The sequence below is a fragment of the Thunnus maccoyii genome, chromosome 20 (genome assembly GCF_910596095.1).
Source record: "Thunnus maccoyii chromosome 20, fThuMac1.1, whole genome shotgun sequence".
NCBI classification, from domain to species: domain Eukaryota; kingdom Metazoa; phylum Chordata; class Actinopteri; order Scombriformes; family Scombridae; genus Thunnus; species Thunnus maccoyii.
Window position 1 is genome coordinate 4116491 of NC_056552.1, and position 17843 is coordinate 4134333.

The following is a 17843-nucleotide window of genomic DNA, read 5'->3' on the forward strand; positions in this document are numbered from 1 at the left end:
GTTCAGTACAAAGTCAAGAAGTTGTGATATGTAGCACAAGAAGCTAGCGAAGCTCTGTGAACAGAATCGAATTCCCGCACATGCTCAATGGCATCTGCCTTACAAAGAACTACTCTCGAAGACTGAAAATGTGAACACTGTTATTAGTCCTTGGAGCTGTTTCTAAATAAACTAACACGCCCAAACTCTTACAATTCCAACAAATCTTTGTTAACAATTACAGTCTCATTACTATGAAAACAACTGTGTGGAAAAGTAAAGTAACGTCATCTGTTAAGATGTAACTCTTAGACATGACCAATACCTCAATGTTTGAGGGAATCAAATGTTTAGGTAAAGACCAGGCTGACATATACAATTCTATTTAGCAGCCTTTTATACAATATATGAAAATGCTCAATTAAAACCAGTATAATCATAACTGATAGTATATGATTTACGATCCAAAATGCAGCAAATGTTTGAATTAGCTATATTTAGGTAATTGAAGCTTGAAGCTTGGCATAAAAACAGAAGAAAAATTGTTTTACCAACAAAGCCCTTAAAGTCTGGACTAATTGCTGACTTGGTTTTAATGATGTTCACTATCTCTTGTGTTTTTTTTGCTTTTGGGTTTGATTTGTTTGGATTTCTTTGTTGTTGGTTTATTTGTTTGTTTTTCTTGTTGCTGTTTTTATTCTTTTTGCTTTGTTGTAATCGTGCTCAGATGGCTGCAGCTTTAAAAATCAAGAATTAATATCAAGTCATTTATCAGACTACAGAAACAGCTCATTTCTCAATATCTACTTCAACATTAGAAAGCTGCCTAACACAACACATTAGTGTAACATGAAATATCTAATTGACAGCATAGGGGCTCTACAAAAAATTACTGTACATACACATCAACAACAGATGGCTCGTTCAGATCTTGTTAAATAAAATCATATATGCAAATTAGCAGTTAGAGGTTTAAGCTCAGATGTCTTATTTTTCACTACAAGTAACACTTACACAACAACTGATACAGTTAATTTTTCATCAAATTACAATGATGTCACATGAAAAGTCTTGTTGCGGCGAATGGAAATGTACTAGGTGATGAGTGTATGTGTGCGCGTGTTCGTGCATGCATAAGAGTGTGTACCTTCTTGTGTGTTTCTGTGCGTGTCTGTGCAGACCATCAGGCTAATCCGTGGTTTGTTTAGCCAAGGCTGAGGCCATGTTGGTGATGTAGCAGAGTGGCTGTTTGAAGAGCAGGGTCTTCACTCCTGCCGCTTAAACAGCAAGCTTTCATTTAAGGCTCCATCGAGTTGCATTTCATGAAAAATAAACACTCGCCTTAGCAGCTGTGGTTTTTGTGCCTGGGAGCGCACTGCAGAGACAGAGTGCGATTTCTTTGCTCGAGTGGCTGCGCTCAGTGGGGCGGATTGTCTTTAGGGCATTCAGCATCTTTACACAACTGCAGGAGATAGCAGACAGTTCAAATTAAAACTCCCTCTGTGGTGCTTCCAGAGTATCATAGCAGAGTGATTTAAACTGATTGAAGCAAACTGACTTCTGCTTAACATGACGAAAGTGGGATTGTGAGGATGAATGAATCACATTTAGCAGCATGCAAAAAATGAGTTTAACTAATTTCCTCATTTTTTTCCTCTCCTGTGTACTAACCACAGATCTAACTACTGGACTGAAGACAAAAACATACTATTATTCTTCTCTTGTTTCCCTTGAACAATGTAAAAAAAAAAGAATTCTGTCATATTACTACCTTGTATGGAAAAGAAAAAATGCTAAAAACCGACTTTAAATTTGTCAAATTCCTCTCAAGAATAATAAATATGCTGTCATCTTATCTGATTTACTCGGACAAACAACACCCGGTGACATGTAATAATACAAAAAACTGCTTCTTGTGACTCGGTTGAGTTCATTTTAGGCCCTTTGAGAAAGCTCCAGGGCTGACTGGCTGCTGTCCACGAACGTAGCTGGAACACAGTGCGTCTCTGAGGTCAGAAGTGCTCAGGGACCGTGGGATGATGGGTGTTTTGGATTAAGAGGAGGGGGCACGGGGTCACGAAGGCTTTCTGGCCCTGCGAGGTGACAAGGGGGTGGAGTCCCGCTGTGAGCGCTTGTTGTTCCCACTGTACAGGGAAGAGATGGAGGCGTTGGTGGGGGCCTGCTGTTGTGGTAGAGCACGGCGAGGATACAGGGGGCCACCTCTGAGCAGCACAACATCCCGCACGGCGCTGCGGAACGGCTTACTGACGAAGCAGTAGAGGAAGAAGTTCACAGCTGTGTTGAGCATGGCCAGCATGTTGGACAGATCGTAGGCCAGGTGGACGCGCCAGTCCCGGTGAACTGAGGACACATACAGGTGGTAGATGACCACGATGGTCCTGGGAGCCCACAGCACAGAGAATACAGAGGTGATGGCCAGCAGCATGGCGGTGGTTTTCCCAAGTCGCCGTGGAGGTGCCGACTTCGGCCCGCGTTCTTCCTTGCAACGCTGCTGCCTCTGCCTCACCCTCAGCGTGTGGATTATCAAAGTGTTCAGCACTAAGAAGATGCTGCAGGGGAGGAAGTAGATTATAGTCACATGCGTCCAAATGAGGACGGTGTCCAGCGCTGTGGGCGGGTGGCTGTTCCGCCACATGTCCGACCACCAGAAGAAGGGCACGCCTGATACAAGCGATAACATGAGGACGGTGGCGATGATCTTCCTGGCTCGGGCTGGGTAGCTGATCTGCCGGTGGAGGAGGGGGTGGCACAGCGCCACGTAGCGGTCCACGGTGAGGGGTACGGTGGACCAGATGGAGGCGTGGTTGGCGGCAAACTCGGCAGCACTGACAAAGTGCAGCAGGAGCACGGGGACATCACGGTGAAAAACCGCCGTCTCCAGCAGGAAGCCGACAAAGATGATGAAGAGCTGGGAGAGAATATCTGAGCCCGTCACGGCCAAAAGGTAGTAGTACAGAGCTCTCTTAGTGCGGGACGCCAATCTGGACAAGGCCACTGCTGTGAGGATGTTAACTGACAGAAGCAAAGAGAACAAAGTAGAAAATTAGATCATATTAGCTGCTATGATATACTGTGTACCAGCATGAAAAGGACGAAAGCAGTAACCACAGAAACAGTCAAACAAACACCAACAAACTGTGTAACAGACTGATATGTTGTAATACCTCCATTTTATTTCCTCCTTATAGGCTGATACTACATTCTGCCTTCGGACAATCAATTGTTTTTTAAAAGTTCTTGTTCTCTAGAACTAGTTTGAGGAAGAAAATGAACTCATAGCGATTAGCCTAAATTCATCTGTGTTTTTAATTTACGTTTTACATTATATGTTTTAATTGTGACCTACAAAGGGACTGCATACAAAAATTAGCTCTTACTCTAGTACATATGGCAACATTTATGTTTAATATTGTAAACAGGCCATTAGAAGTTAACTAAAATGATCTACAATCTAATACATTCAAATAGTTAACAGTGATTTAACTATAGCTTAATTACATCAAATCATATGTTAATTTGATGTTAAAATGGCAGTTAGCCTACTGCCACTCTGCCAAGCTAGGCAAGGTGCCATTAGCAGGACCAGTTTAGCAAATGTCTCATAACTACATAATGACTGGATTTAGCTACTGCCTTATTTATTCTGAATAACAAACTAAATTTCGAAAATGTAGCTTTAGCCAAGGTTTTCTGTGGCTATCACTAGCTAGCTTTGAATTTATCTGCTAAAGCTTTAGCTCAGAGATTACGAAACCAGAGGAAAGTAACAGTTTAACTTGGTTTTTAGAAGTAACTGTATTTTTTATGAGCTGTTTTCATGCAAATTATACATTTCTACAGCATGATCATGTTTTTTTAGGACAAAACAAATGATAAAAAAGTCATTTTGGCTGTAATGGGTTAAGCAGTCCTACTTTTTAAAAGCTGAACATGCAGAAGAAGAAAAAACATCTTATTTGTGTCCCTGTAGCACATCCAATACAGTATCTCCTCTGTACTATTTACAGTATCTTTCTTTTTTTCAAACATCTGGTCAGCAGCAGGACATTTCCACAGCATTTTGTTGTACAACACCACCAGACCCTTTCAAGCATACAGCTGTTGACTTCGGCCCTCTGGCCTCTTTATTTATCTCCCTTTGGGGCCAATTACTTGATGCGACGTCCGGAGGTCATCTGCATGCTATGACGACATGTCCGAGTGTTTAGAACACCACACTGCCTAAATCCCTGCTGGATCAATACCAAATCACTGCCATCGACTTGTAGGTGAAGCACAGTAATGAGAACAATGCTGGTGTTAATGCTGTCCATCACAGTGACAGGTATTTCCACTCTCTCTGAATTATTGAGGACTCAAATTTTAATGCAGAGAGATTCCAAAGACTGTTGGCTGGTGGGATCAATGGATGGATATATAGGCCATGAAGCCAAACAAACCGATTATTAGATGATTAGATTATTGTGAGTTGCCAGCCATCAGTGCCTGGTCATGTGCTACAACTGTGTATTACCTCACTGGTTCATTTGAGCACCTCTAACTCACTTGTGTATTGATTTCTTCTGCCTTGCGCAGTTCCCATTTATGTTATAAATACATATCAGTGCAGAGAAAACTGCTCAGTTTACACATTGACTGTGGGTCAGTACAAATGCAACCAATAAAATGATGTAGTTTTAAAGGGTAATTTATTTTTATTTTATGCATTTATAGGACTTTTTTGTATGGAGGCTTTGCTATTGAGTTTTTGAGCAAACATGTCAAGATACCACTAGAGGTAAGTGAGATATGTTTTGCCATCAGTGTACCTGGTACTCCCACACAGAGCAGAATACTGTAGTAGATGACGGGAATGAAGCCCAGGACACATTTGGACCTCTGCAGCTCCTCAGGTTTCAGGCCCAGCTCCTGGTGGCCGGCCGCTGTCACATTGGGCCAGTCGATCATGACCTTGGCGCTTCCCCTAGAGAATAAGGCAGAGACAGAGGAATGTTTTCAGGCCTCACAGTCAGTGTTTTAAATAAGACAGCAAGAAACAAAAGGAAAACAGTTGAATTTGTGGACTTAAAAGATAAGGCAGATGATATTCTGTATTTTTGTTATTGTCAAGAAATCCCATGAAAAGATAAAATGACCTTTCTAACAATATTGTCTGTGTATCCAAAACCGTAGACCTCCATTGTTGTCCAAAAACTATTAAAAACACGTCAGTGAGCCACACCGCTGTATTGGGTGACATGTTTCTTCATTATCATGAAAGGAGAAGGAAAAGAAAAGGAAATGCTCACTAGTGCACCAAATGTGTATCAATCCACAGCTTAAAATAGTCCCCAACAAATGCACAGTTGACTTCAGTTTGAGTAACATTTGCTTAAAACTACAGTCCCCTGCTGTTTTAGGAAATTACAGGGTCTATTTTAAATATGAAACTATATAGTTGTGACCTGTTTAAATGGGACAAATTTGGGTCCGAGTGACACAGACGTTGTAGGATTGTTGGAAAGTATCAAGTAGTTTTGGTGTTATCATGAGATTTTAGAACAGTAAGAAAAATATACAACAATGCCAGACTTATTTTGTTCTAATGCTACAGTACAGTTTGTTCTGCAAGGCCTTTACAAGGACATCTGTGATACTAAACTTGATTTACATGAGTGGTTTTTGAATATTTTGTGTTCAAAGTAAATAGCTTTAAATTTGACTGCTTTTACACCCATAAGTCTCATCAAGAAGGAAAAACACCAACATTCTCAACTGAAACTTGGACTAATAAAATTATTTCAGGCATGTTTGCAGCTCCATAAAGCTTATCCAATGACAGGAAAACCTCTGGGATACGTCATTTACACAAATAAAATAAAAGATAATTATATTTTTATTAATAATTTGGTTTATGCCACAGTGGTTAGAAAGAAATTATGTCTTATATCAGACTGTGGGCATAGCTAGGTTTTATATGATGAGCTTTTATGTATATTATGATATCTATCAATACATGAAGATGCATACTGTACATAGAAAGTCGAAATCAATTCCACTCCAGAAGTATGAAACCTCATTAAAAATCCCATTGATATTTGTAACTGCGCTAATAAGTAAAAATCCAGCCTTGGAACAGAACCTTTCACAATGGTATGTTGTGTTTTCTGAAAAACAATCTAATATTGTTTTTTATTCAACATTGATGTTTTATAGTGACCTTTAATGAACATCATATCCCATAAGTCCCTGCAGGCTAAATGTCACAGCCAGACAGAGGAGGCGAGTCCAGTGGAGGGGTGGCGGCGAGTTCGGACATGTCTGTAATAACAGCAGGACGGAGGGGAGTGAATGCTGTATAAATCACAATTTACAACTACAAAGATGAAAAATTACTTTAGAAGAAAGCATTGGGGAGTTTTATGGATATAAACAAAACCAAGTTACGATGATGTAAGTACCTGTGCTACTACACTTGAAGTTCTTTTAATGGGGACTGTAGTTTTTTCTGGTTGAGAATATGGAAAGTAAACTCCAGGAACAAGCTTAATTTTCTCAGAAAGACTAATTTAAGAGACGCTGAATGAGAAATTGCAGTGAGTTAGAGAAGCTAGTGATACGGAGGCTAACTGGATGTGATGCCATGACTTCAGCTCTCTATAGTATCAGTCTCATATGATGCCATCAAGTTTCAACAAATTATTATTTGCAGATGATGAGCTGCTTTATGTTGCTGCATCTTGTATTTCACTCAGAGTGATGTCGCTTTAATGGTGTTTGCTTTTTTGAGCTGTTTGCTGTTTTTCAGAAATAAACTGTGGAAAACAAAGAAAAAACCCCCCAGATTTTGGACTCAGTCAATTAAACTGCAGGTCGACAACAACAGATGGGCTGACAGCGATGACCCCGTTACCCTCACCCTCCTCTGAGTCATTATCCTGTCTCCCCATAGCACCTTTTCACCTATGGTGCCATCCATCCTGTTTTTCTCCATCTGTCTCTCCTCTGCCTGCTCTCCTCATTTACTTCACTCATCCATGAAACCATATTTGGACTGTGTTATCTCTCAAGCTCTCAGTGACAAACCATTTGTGGGTGCTCAACCAACGTAAACATCATCATGGAGCCACAATAACCCAACCAGTGAAACTGGTCTCATGATGTGAGCGGGGCAATCTCTACTCCTAACAGTTGGGTCATATTTAATTACCACCATTGTAAAGGCTATTTATGTGTCAAAACCCTGCATGTGCATTATCTGACTGGCACATTTTATGGTCTGTAGCAGGAATGTGATCATAAAATTGCGCATCAAATATCACCTCAGCACAATAAACCAGGCAGACCAGCATGGATCGAACCAATCAAGATCAATGATGTAATCCAGTATATAGTTGTGCAGAAAGGGGAGAGGTGGGTATTATGTTAACTGCTTTTCTTAGAATGTGGCTGTAATTATTATTTTCCTTTAGATGTGGATTCTGATTTAGCGGAGAGCTCCCTGAAAACTGTGTATAATATATTTTGTATTTTGTGAAAGATGGAGGAGTTAAGTGAGATCAGGAGGATTCAGGTATTGTGGTCATCTTGTGACAGAGCTGGCAGACAGAAGCTGGGGATGGAGTCACTGGAGACGACCATATTTGATTCACAACTTCTAAAATTGGCTCCTTGATTGACGTCAACCACTAGAAGGCATTTGAAGGTCTTTGCATGATTTGTTACAGGGGAAAAGGTCTGAAATGCCTCATCTTCAGTCTCACACTTTAAAATGAAGCCATATTCAACTGCTGATTTTGTTCATTTTCATTGTTTTATCTGTGATTTTTAGCCCCAAAAGGTAACAGGAGCTCGCCGCAAGCAACTAGACTGCTGAAGAATTTTTTAATAAAGTCCCAATGAGGGTGTTTCTTTTCTTCTTCCTTCCTTTTTTGTCCCTTCTTTCCTCCTTTCTCTCTTTCCTTCTGTCTATTTTCCTTTCTTTTATTATTTTATTACTTTTAATGTACTTTTACAGCTTTTCATGCACAAACATTTCAGCAGTCAGCAACTTGCCAGCTCTTTTCTTCAGGAGTCGCTTTTTCTAGTTGTTACTGCACGGCCACATTTTTACATTTCATTCTAAATGAAAATTATAATTTAAAGGCAAAATGTTTTCATAAAAGAGTTTTTTTTTGCTAAGCAGAAAAATTGCGACTGACAAATTAATCGCTCCACAAGGTCGGTTTGCTCGCTGTTCTGTAGTTTACCATTTTTGTCATATCACACAATCTTCACCAGCAGACTGAGTGGAGTAGAGATTTAAAGTTCATTCTCGATCTTGTAAACATCTGCAATTCCACGACAACTGGTGAAACTCATCTTTTGAAGATAATGTGATATGATCGAAAGCTCCAGCGCAGCTGCTGAATAGACCTTGTGATGAGATTTGTCAACTGCTGTTTCCAACACCAAGAGTGAACTTGCATCAAATTTTTTTAATGGAGTGAAGTGAAGCCTGCCAGAAAGCTGAAGTGTTGTATTCCGACTAAATGTCTTCATACTGTTTTAATATTTAGTGTAACATATCACTATCTCATGTCTGTCCTGTCTCTGAATTAACCGCTGATGTATTTTTCATTTCTACAGCCTCAGCTATGATGCATGTTATGATAAGAAGTCTTAATCGCATGACATGCTCGCAGTGTTTTGGCACCGAGAATTAAATCCAGGCCATAAATTAAATAATTCGTCTCAATGCTTTGAAATCTGCAGCTCAGAGTTTGCAGAATGATCTGACTCCACTTTGTTGTTTTTTTTGTTTCACTCAAATACGAGCCAGTTGCTTTGTTTATCAATATAGGCATTCTCATATTTCACTCTTTGTTATGTAACAGTATCCCATGTGCTGAGATAGGATGTCCTATCCAGTATTAATAGGAGTTAAGCTCCTATGGGAGGTGCACGGAGCATGCAGATATACATTCACCCCAACATACTGTAGTGTCTGACCTCTGAGAAGAACACACCTGTTTCTATCTGCTTTCTACAATATGTGTTCAAAGTGTTGAAAATGTTATATGTAATGTAATCAGTTACAAACAACCTAATTTATCAGACAACATCAATCTTAAAACTTCAGAAAGAACTGAATTAGAAAAAGTCTCTACATACAAGTATCTTGGAATATGGCTGGTTGAAAATTTATCTTTCCACACTCATGTGCAAAGAAACTGAAACTGAAACTAGGTTTTTATTTTTGTTTTAAGAAATGTTTTTTGTTTGCCGCATAAGAAAAATCTTCATCAGACCACATTTTTAATTCAATTATGATGACATCCAGTATAAGCGGGTGTCAGACTCACTACATTGTAGGCTTGACTATTCATCCTGGGCTTGGAAAAATGTACAAGAAAAACTTCATCTGGAAACGCTGCCTTCATATCAGACATTCAAACATCACATTAAAAAAAGGGTTTCATGAGGAATTCATTTTTTTACATAGTCAAGTTTTCTCTCTCATATTTCTAACATCCTGTTTCGTTTTGTTGGATGTGATTGTTGTAAATGACGTGTTTTTATGTAACTTTGTGACCTTGTTTGTTGCCATTTTGGCAAGGTCTCCTTTGTAAAAGAGATTATGTATCTCATGAGACCTCCGGGTTAAATAAAGGTTTAAGAAATAAAGAAAAAGCTTAAAAAGCAATAAAAGCAGCTAACTAGGGCTGCAACTAAGTATTATTTTGATTTTAGATGAATCTGCTGATTATTTTCTTAATTAGTCCATCACTGTTTGATATATACAATGTCAGAAAATAGCAAAAAATTCACATCACCTCTTATTCAAATTGCTTCTTTTCTCCAAACAGTCCAAAACACAAATATATTCAATTTATTGTCACATAATACCAACAAATGTTCACATCTGAGAGGCTGGAAATTGATTTTTTTGGAACTTTTGCTTAAAAAAGCGCAGTTCAAAGCAAACTAAAATTGGACTCAAGCACCACTACTGCATAAATTTACACAAGGAACAAAGTAAAACGACATCTGCAGGCCTGCAAGTGAGTTATTTCTGCCTTTTTTCATCTGTAAAGACACCTGATGTGTTTCATCATCCTCTCAGGACCAGCAATGAGAAACATGATTGTTATGAATGAGAATGTAGTGAGGCTGCCAGCAAAACACGACACAAGGGGCCAGTAATTACATTGACCAATCAATATCTCTGCAGTCACTTCTTTTACACCGGCTGACGTCCTCTTTAATTCTGAAGGCTGCGAATGAAACCTGGAGAAGTCTGCGTCTCCTCTGCTACCTCTTCATTACATTTAACTCCCTAGAAATGTCCTTTCCTCGGTCCCTCGGGTGCTGCACATTCTGCAGCTGGTAATAGAGTTGTTCCCACTTCAGAGGTGTTTTATTAACTCTAGTTTAATCAGTCACGACTCTCAGACAGCCACAGTTTTCTTACACAGGGGAAATTAATACCTTGATGTAACTACTCATGCTTCTCCAGTCAAATGTCAGCAGACAGAAGAATCCCCCCCTTTAAAAACCATCAACTTTAACAGGACAACTGAGCGGATAGTCTGAAGACCAGAAGCTGGCTGAGGCATGTTTCTCATTAAGACTCTATTTTGGACAGTCTTCCCAGGCTTGAGATGTAGCTGGAGGCTATAGGACGTGACTCTGCAGGGGGGTTCAGTGCCCAGGAAGCTGAACTGAACTCTCTGAGTCCTCTTAATTATTCATCAAGAGACTGTGCACCTGAAACAACAGCGCTGCCAGATAAAGGCTGCTGCCAGCATTACTGTACAGCAAACATATCACTGTTTCACATCCGTGCGAGGAGAGTGCATTTTGGTGTTTAGGAGGAAAGTGAGAGCTATTTCAGGCTTCATGTTGGATCCTGGAGATGAGGTTTCACAATGCTCAGTCTGGATCGAACACTGATGGATGACAGGCAACACTGGAATCTGACTTTACAGACTTTTACTGTTAAATTCATCCCTGAGGCCAAAATCCTGACCCTTGGTCAGCGCTACTAAGAAGACAGGAAGAAGTGCATTTTGGCATCAGAAATTACAGGCTGATATGATGACAAATGTCTATTTCTTGGAAGATTCAGGGGGTTGAAATAACACGGAAATGCATCAAGTAAATTCTGCTAATATTAAAGCTGAGTTCAACACGATGTCAATTATGAAACAATTGGAAGTGATACAGTCCAGACCCATTCTCCATGCTTCCCTAAATAACTTTTCTAATAAGACTGTACCTTGCACCATCATTGCAAGAAGTCAATGATGTATAACAATGCTGATTGCACAAGGAACAGAAACATTTCATGCTTTTGCAGCAGAGCAGCTGAGACACGTGTGCATAAATAGTGACTGGAAAGTGTTTTCTTTGGCTTTGTTTTACCCTTGTATGGTCAATCTCACTGTCTTTAGTCCTACCTTGACATCCAGTTTTCACAGCGACTCTCCACCTGGGTCTCAGCCAGTCCTCCGCTCTGTCGTTCCCCCAGAGGCTCCTACAGAGTCCCCGTCATCGCTGCTGGACACCCGCTGTGGAGACGTGAAGGAGAAGGAGGAGGAGGAGAAGTGGAGTCCAAGCAGCCGGTACATCACTGCAACGAGTGAGCAGAGGGAAAGGGGAGAAAGGGAGGCAGAGGGGAGTGAAAATGTGATGGGAGGGGGTTAGGGAAGGAAGAGAGAAAGAGGGAGGGATTGATGTGTGGACGGAAAGAGGTGAATGAGGGAGGAAACAGATCAGAAAGAGAAGAGTGCAGAGAGGAATTACAGGAGAAACTGATGGAAAACCACATGAAGTCTGGCGTCCAATAAAAAATGGTAACGCATCTTAGGCTGTTTTCCAATATCGCAAAGGCATCTAACTGGGATTTAAGTCTTAAGTGCATTTACACTGGAAAAGCAACAAAATAAATACACTCAAAGCTGCCAATATGCAGTCTGATGCTGTGTCCAAATTCCATACTGTATACTAACTATATACTGTATGTATTAAGTACTAATTGTTAAAGGTCAGAGTTGCAGTTTGATTAATGTCCAATTCAACTTCACAAAGAGAAAGAGCAAAATGTTTTTTCTTATTTTACTTAAACCTGCATTAACTGATAGTAGTGAACACAACACTGACATATCATCAGCTTTTAAGTCGATATGTTGAACTTGTTAGCTAACAGTTACTTATTCCCACATCCAGCAGTTACGGAGCAACATTATCATTCATTTTGAGTCGTGTTTCTGTACACCTGGTGAATGTAAGTCCAATATTTACTCTCTTTTAGTTCTGTTTTTGTTCTCTACCAACTCCTGAGGGAAACATCTGGCTCTTTATCTGCTAAATGCTCCACTATGTTCACCAGCTAGTCTACAGCTAACTGTGTCTGTTTGCCGTTTGGTGCTGAGCAGGTAGTGTACAGTGACTTTTCAGAGCTTTTCCTCTGAAAACAGCTATGAGAGCGCTGAGAGTGAACCAAAACAGTAAAGTTGCAGCCCGACAGCTAAAAAATGAGCCAAAACTCGCTATAAAGCTCCATAAAGCCAAGGGGAGCTGCAGAGTCACTGATAATTCTCTGTAGGTTCATCACTACGAGACACGCACGACATATTACACACTGACAGATCAGACATTGTTCTCATAAAAATTATTGATTAAAGCAGCTTTAAACTGTGTCCCATTACATTCTACGTACTAATTTTTTTTTTAAAAGTGTTGAGTATGTGTTCACACTGGAAAAGTGAAAACATGACATTACAGGCAAACAGTACATCAACATCACACTCAAAAATGTGTTTTTTAGTCTACATACTAACTAAAATTTGGGTATAATGTTTGTAGACACTTTGTAGTTACTTTTCCAGTAAGAACACACTAGATAGATAATATAATGGCAGATATCAGCTCATTGCAGATAGATAGTCAGCCAGTAAATTATAGAAAAATTGGTGGTGTAACAACTCCAGCAAGATTTTAAAAAATGATAAATTAAGTGTTAAAGTGTTTGGAGAAAAACAAAACTTTTCACTGAAGTGTGATTAGCAGAAACTTTCCAAAGTTTTATAGACATTTGTTGGCGATTACGACTTTAGTTTTGGTTAAGTTTCGGCCAAGTCTTCATGGGATCAATTGCTCTGAGACCTCAATGAAACTGACGGCAGAGCACACCAGCAGGGATCAGACCAAATAATAAAACCCAGCAGGAGCAACTTCCTAATTTCATGTATGTATTCTTAACAGCGGATGAAACTAACACAATTACAAGCAAGGAAGTCACTGAGATCAGTGGGTCTGAGAGTTGCGTTATTGTTACGTAGAAGACAAATGTGTCCTTAATTTAACTAAACCCTTTGAGAAATCCCGTCTCACGACTCCAAATTGTTGACGATAGCAAAGCTCCAAAGCAAACAGAGCATTAAATGGGTAGATTTGTAGAACTAATCCATCCATCAGTTCAGTCTGTTGACAAACCATTTGCAAACCTAAGGACTACGTGAGCTCACTTTGACCCAATATGGCTTCCTTCACCCTGCAGCTGCCAATTATTGTATGTGTGTTTTTTCCATATTTTTATACCTCCGACCTTACAGTTCGTCAGGGGTTCACTCAGGCAAACAATGAACCTCAGCAGCGAATGATCATGCACAGACATGACTCATAATTGATCAGACCGGGTTAGATTGGAGGCAGATGATGCACAGGATGCGGGGGGAATAAATAAAAATCAAGCTGGATATGATGAGATCAGCTTAATGTTTTCTGCTTCATGATTCTGATGCAGTGGTTGATATGCGTCGCCACAGTCATCAGAAAACCAATCTTCTTTTTATGGACAATAATGACCTTAGAAAACCCAGAGCAAAGCACCGATGCAGTACTCTGTTCAAATACACTGAAGTTTTTGTACCTCTATAATTTGTACCTTCAAAAACACAACTGAATCATATCTTAGCAACTCTAACAAGGGGTGGCAGGCCTTTCCAGTGTTACCAGATTGGGCGTTTTTTTTTTTGGCCAATTGGGCAACTTTTTACTTAATTAGGTGGGTGCCAGTTGGCAAAAAGAAGTGTTGCTGACTAAAGGTGCCAAGACAAACCAGGAGATGCAGGTGCAGCAACAAAAGTATGATCCGCTCCAGTCTACAAATGAACAATGGTAGTACCATCACTGCCCAGTAAGAAATCGTTATCTAGACTCTTCTTGTTTGTGGTTCTGCAATGGTGGGACAAGCTACCGAGCTCCATAAGGTCTGCTGACTCCCTTGGTATATTGACGAAACGCCTGAAAACTCTTCCATGAACACCTCAACACTTGAGCCCCTTAAACCTTTTAGCACTTTTGCACTATTTTCTTGTTGTTTTTGGTGTTTTCTACGTACCTGGTCAGCTACTTGAGAATTTGTACCACAGCTCTTTCTGAATCACTGTCTTCTAACCCTTGATTGTCTCGCCTCGCTTGTAAGTCGCTTTGAATAAAAGCGTGGCTGTTGTGTTGAATTTGGCGCCTGCCAAGCTGGAAGCATCACTGTTGGTTTTTTTTAACTACTGCATTTGTTGGGATACAATTTAGTTCAATTTTAAGTTTTTTAAATAAATGTTCAATGCATGAGCCTAAGAGCATGAGTCACAGTACATCTGTGTAACCAAAAGTATGTTTTGGTACAAAATCCTTTTTTATTTCTCCTGGAAAAATGTTTTATTCATTACCATATTCAGAAAAAATCAATTAAAGCATTTTGCTGGTTTATCTTTGCATTACAAAAGTAACGCGATATACACATAATCGTTTGGTTCAAAATACCTCCTAAGGTTACATGAAAAGATCTCATTCCTGTCCTTGTTCCCTGGTTGAGGTCACATTTAAGTACATCTTTATGGCTTCATCAATGCACAGTAGCACTGTACATCTTGTCTGTCAATTCTGGCACCAATGGCTCCCTGGAGAAGGAACAAAACTGTATATTTGCATTTCTAAACTAATTAAAAGGTGAGGTAAACAAGCATGCATAGTAATATATCCTCAAACTTGCAGAACCTGCATTTATGGGCCACTAATACACAGTGATGAAAGACGTACTCTTTAACTTAACTAAAAGTTAGTAAAGGTAAATAAAAATAGGAAGCAAAGTTCCTCCCTTCAAGGAAAGACCAGTCCTGCCAGCAATACTCACTCAAGCAACAAACGTGTAATAATTAAATTGAAATTAGTCCCTAACAAAAGCATTATTTCTTTCTGTTTGAGCAATGTTTGCTAAAAACTACAGAGCCCAGCTGTTTTAGGAGATTACTAAAAATGAAACTATGTATTTGTGACCTGTTCTTTCAGATTTATGTCTTCAGTAGGAGCCAGTGGGCCACTTTTTGCCATGTAACTATTTAGCCATCCGCCCAACGCGCCTGCTCCTGATAAGGCTAAATCCCTTTATCAAGTCGCCTTATATTGATGTCATCTGAACTATGTCACTACTAAGAATTACTACAGCGCAAATGTAACTATAGGTTGTTTTTGCCGGCCTGAATTTTAGACCTATACTGTCATTTTTCTTGTGAGGATGGGCTGCACCTTGAATATGTGATAACATAATTATGAATTTACAGCATGAAGTGAACAACTCAAGGAGCCAATTTCACGCCTGCAGAGTCTATTGTCAGTTCAGATTTATAGTAAACCGTTATCTGCCTACATTCAGCTCGTCCCTCAGAAACAATTACCACACACAAACAAGTCTTCCTCTGCAGCTGGAGTGCTGTCAGAGTGAAAAAAAAAAAAAACAGAACGAGAGAGAAAGCAGAGCTAATGGAGCTGCTGCAGTGAGATAAACTGATGCTGAGGCAGGTCACATCAGTTTGGACGACTGCCATAACCTCAGCTTTCCAAACTGTCGCTCTGTGCAGCTTTCAAGCAAATAAGACTCTCAGCGGCTGAAACATGAGGAGCTCTCCAGACAAACAGGCACACACTCATCATGACTTCATGCTCTCTGTTTGGCCGACAATCTTTTAATCTTTTTCATGCATTTGGTTAATATGGTTTATTGTTCTTTTCGATGCACAAAAGGAAATATGTTCTTTTTAAGGTTGAAATACAGGTTATCTTAACTGTTTTATTTTTTATTGCACGTGTAATTTGTGTTTTGTGTGTTTTGTCTTGGGCTTTTATTGTGGAATGCACTTCCTCTAATGCACAAAACACTAAATTTGAAACTTGCAATTTGCTTTCATTGTAATGGCAAGAGACACCAATAACAGCCATGAAATATTTTACGGTTATCTGGTTGGCTGATATCACACGTCTATGTTATTTGTTCATACCATACCAGAGCAGTGACTCTGTCTGACACAAATGTTCCATTACTCAATAAATTAAGACTGTATTTGACCTGCGACCAAATTAGTTCAGTCGCAGGTCAAATACAGTCACAGTTACGTGAAATAAATGAGTCACCTGCAGCTGCGTGAAAAAAATCAATCCTCAGTAAAAACATCTAAACTCTCTGAAATGGATCAAACAATCAGTTTACATTTAAATGAAAATGCAGGCTTAAGCACATCATTAGGAAACATGATAAAGTGTATAAATGCTCATAGTTTCATTGCATGTTGGAATGTTCAAAGAAACAGTAGTTTGCTTTTGGCAAAAAGCGCTGCTGATTTTAATCAAGTGAAGTGCATTTTGAATTTTTATCCTCAACAGTTTATAATCACAGACTTTTTGCAGCTTGAGAGGAAAATGATGAATAGTTTGTTCATGGAAAAAAAGGAAAGCCGAGGAAAAGGAATAACTTCTTGTGCTGCTTTAGAAAAAATACATAATTTCATAAAAAGCACAATTTTAACACACTTTTAAATTTTATTTTATTTATTGTATACCACTTTGAATACACTATGCACTACATATTCATACAATATAAAATAATGTAAAAATGTCTATAAAAATTACCCACTTTAATTTTATACATGCATACACACACATACGCACTTATAATCATATGGGTCACATATTGTACATTGACATTTACATTTTTAAAATGGACTGCTCTTTAATTTTCTTTTATTGTGTCTCACCAGCTCTCTGACTCACTCCTCTTTTCCTTTTAATTGACTTGGCTGACATACTTAATGATAATTTTTACTGTTTTGAAAATGACATTAAAGTAGCTCACAGGCTTATTTCTGTCATAAGGCCCTGAGTCAAGGTGAAGAGCTACATCCTGTCTTGAATAATGTGCATCAGTTGGATCCTGGCAGCTGATGAGATGCAGCTTGTCTGCCCTCTAGTGGACATGATGTGTAACTACAGTTAGTAGTGTCTTGAATAGTAGATTGTTGAACTCGCTGGCTTTGACTGCAGCCTTTCTCTCTCTCTTTATGGATTGCAGCGGTTGTTGCAAAGACTTGAGATGGTTACACACATACACACAAGCACGGATGTTGTCCAGTACAACCACAGTGTTACCATGATATGAAAGATATGTTTTGTACAAGTTACAAAAGGCCGGTAGTTTTGGTTTGATTTGTCCAGGTTTTGACACATCTAAGAGTTCAACAGGGTGCACAATGAACAGTTATCAAATGGACTATTTTTTCAGTAAGTAGTTCCCCTAAAAATGGATGACAGCAAGGTTCCTAGATTATCTAGAGTGTACTAGAATGTTTTTTTATAGAAAGAGAAGTCACAGCCAAATTTAATGAAATGTCATTTTTAGATGCTGTGAGTAAATGAAATGTCATTGCTCAGTTTAAAGAGTCATTTTTCATTTGTCACAAAGACCTTACAGCTGTGTCTGCTGCTGTTGGAACCAGTTTGTACCAGAATCAGTACAAAGTCAAGTGTACAGGGGACTGAATTCAACACTA

The 17843-nt window shown here is 39.3% G+C and overlaps 1 protein-coding gene across 1 annotated transcript; it reads right to left on the minus strand.

Annotated features, from left to right (window-relative positions):
* Positions 1 to 42: 42 nt before the first annotated feature.
* gpr142 (G protein-coupled receptor 142) lies at positions 43 to 11633 on the minus strand. The gene is made up of 3 exons (XM_042398506.1): positions 11421 to 11633; positions 4809 to 4963; positions 43 to 3012 (listed from the first exon to the last, which is right to left on the minus strand). Exons 1-3 carry the CDS (start codon positions 11426 to 11428, stop codon positions 2054 to 2056), a joined length of 1122 nt encoding a protein of 373 aa, XP_042254440.1. The 5' UTR covers positions 11429 to 11633; the 3' UTR covers positions 43 to 2053.
* Between the last annotated feature and the right edge of the window lie 6210 nt (positions 11634 to 17843).

Coding starts and splice junctions, on each gene's coding strand:
- gpr142 (XM_042398506.1), bottom strand. Junction 3,013..4,808: donor GCTCTGTGTGGGAGTACCAG/GTACACTGATGG, acceptor TGCTTCTGTCAG/TTAACATCCTCACAGCAGTG.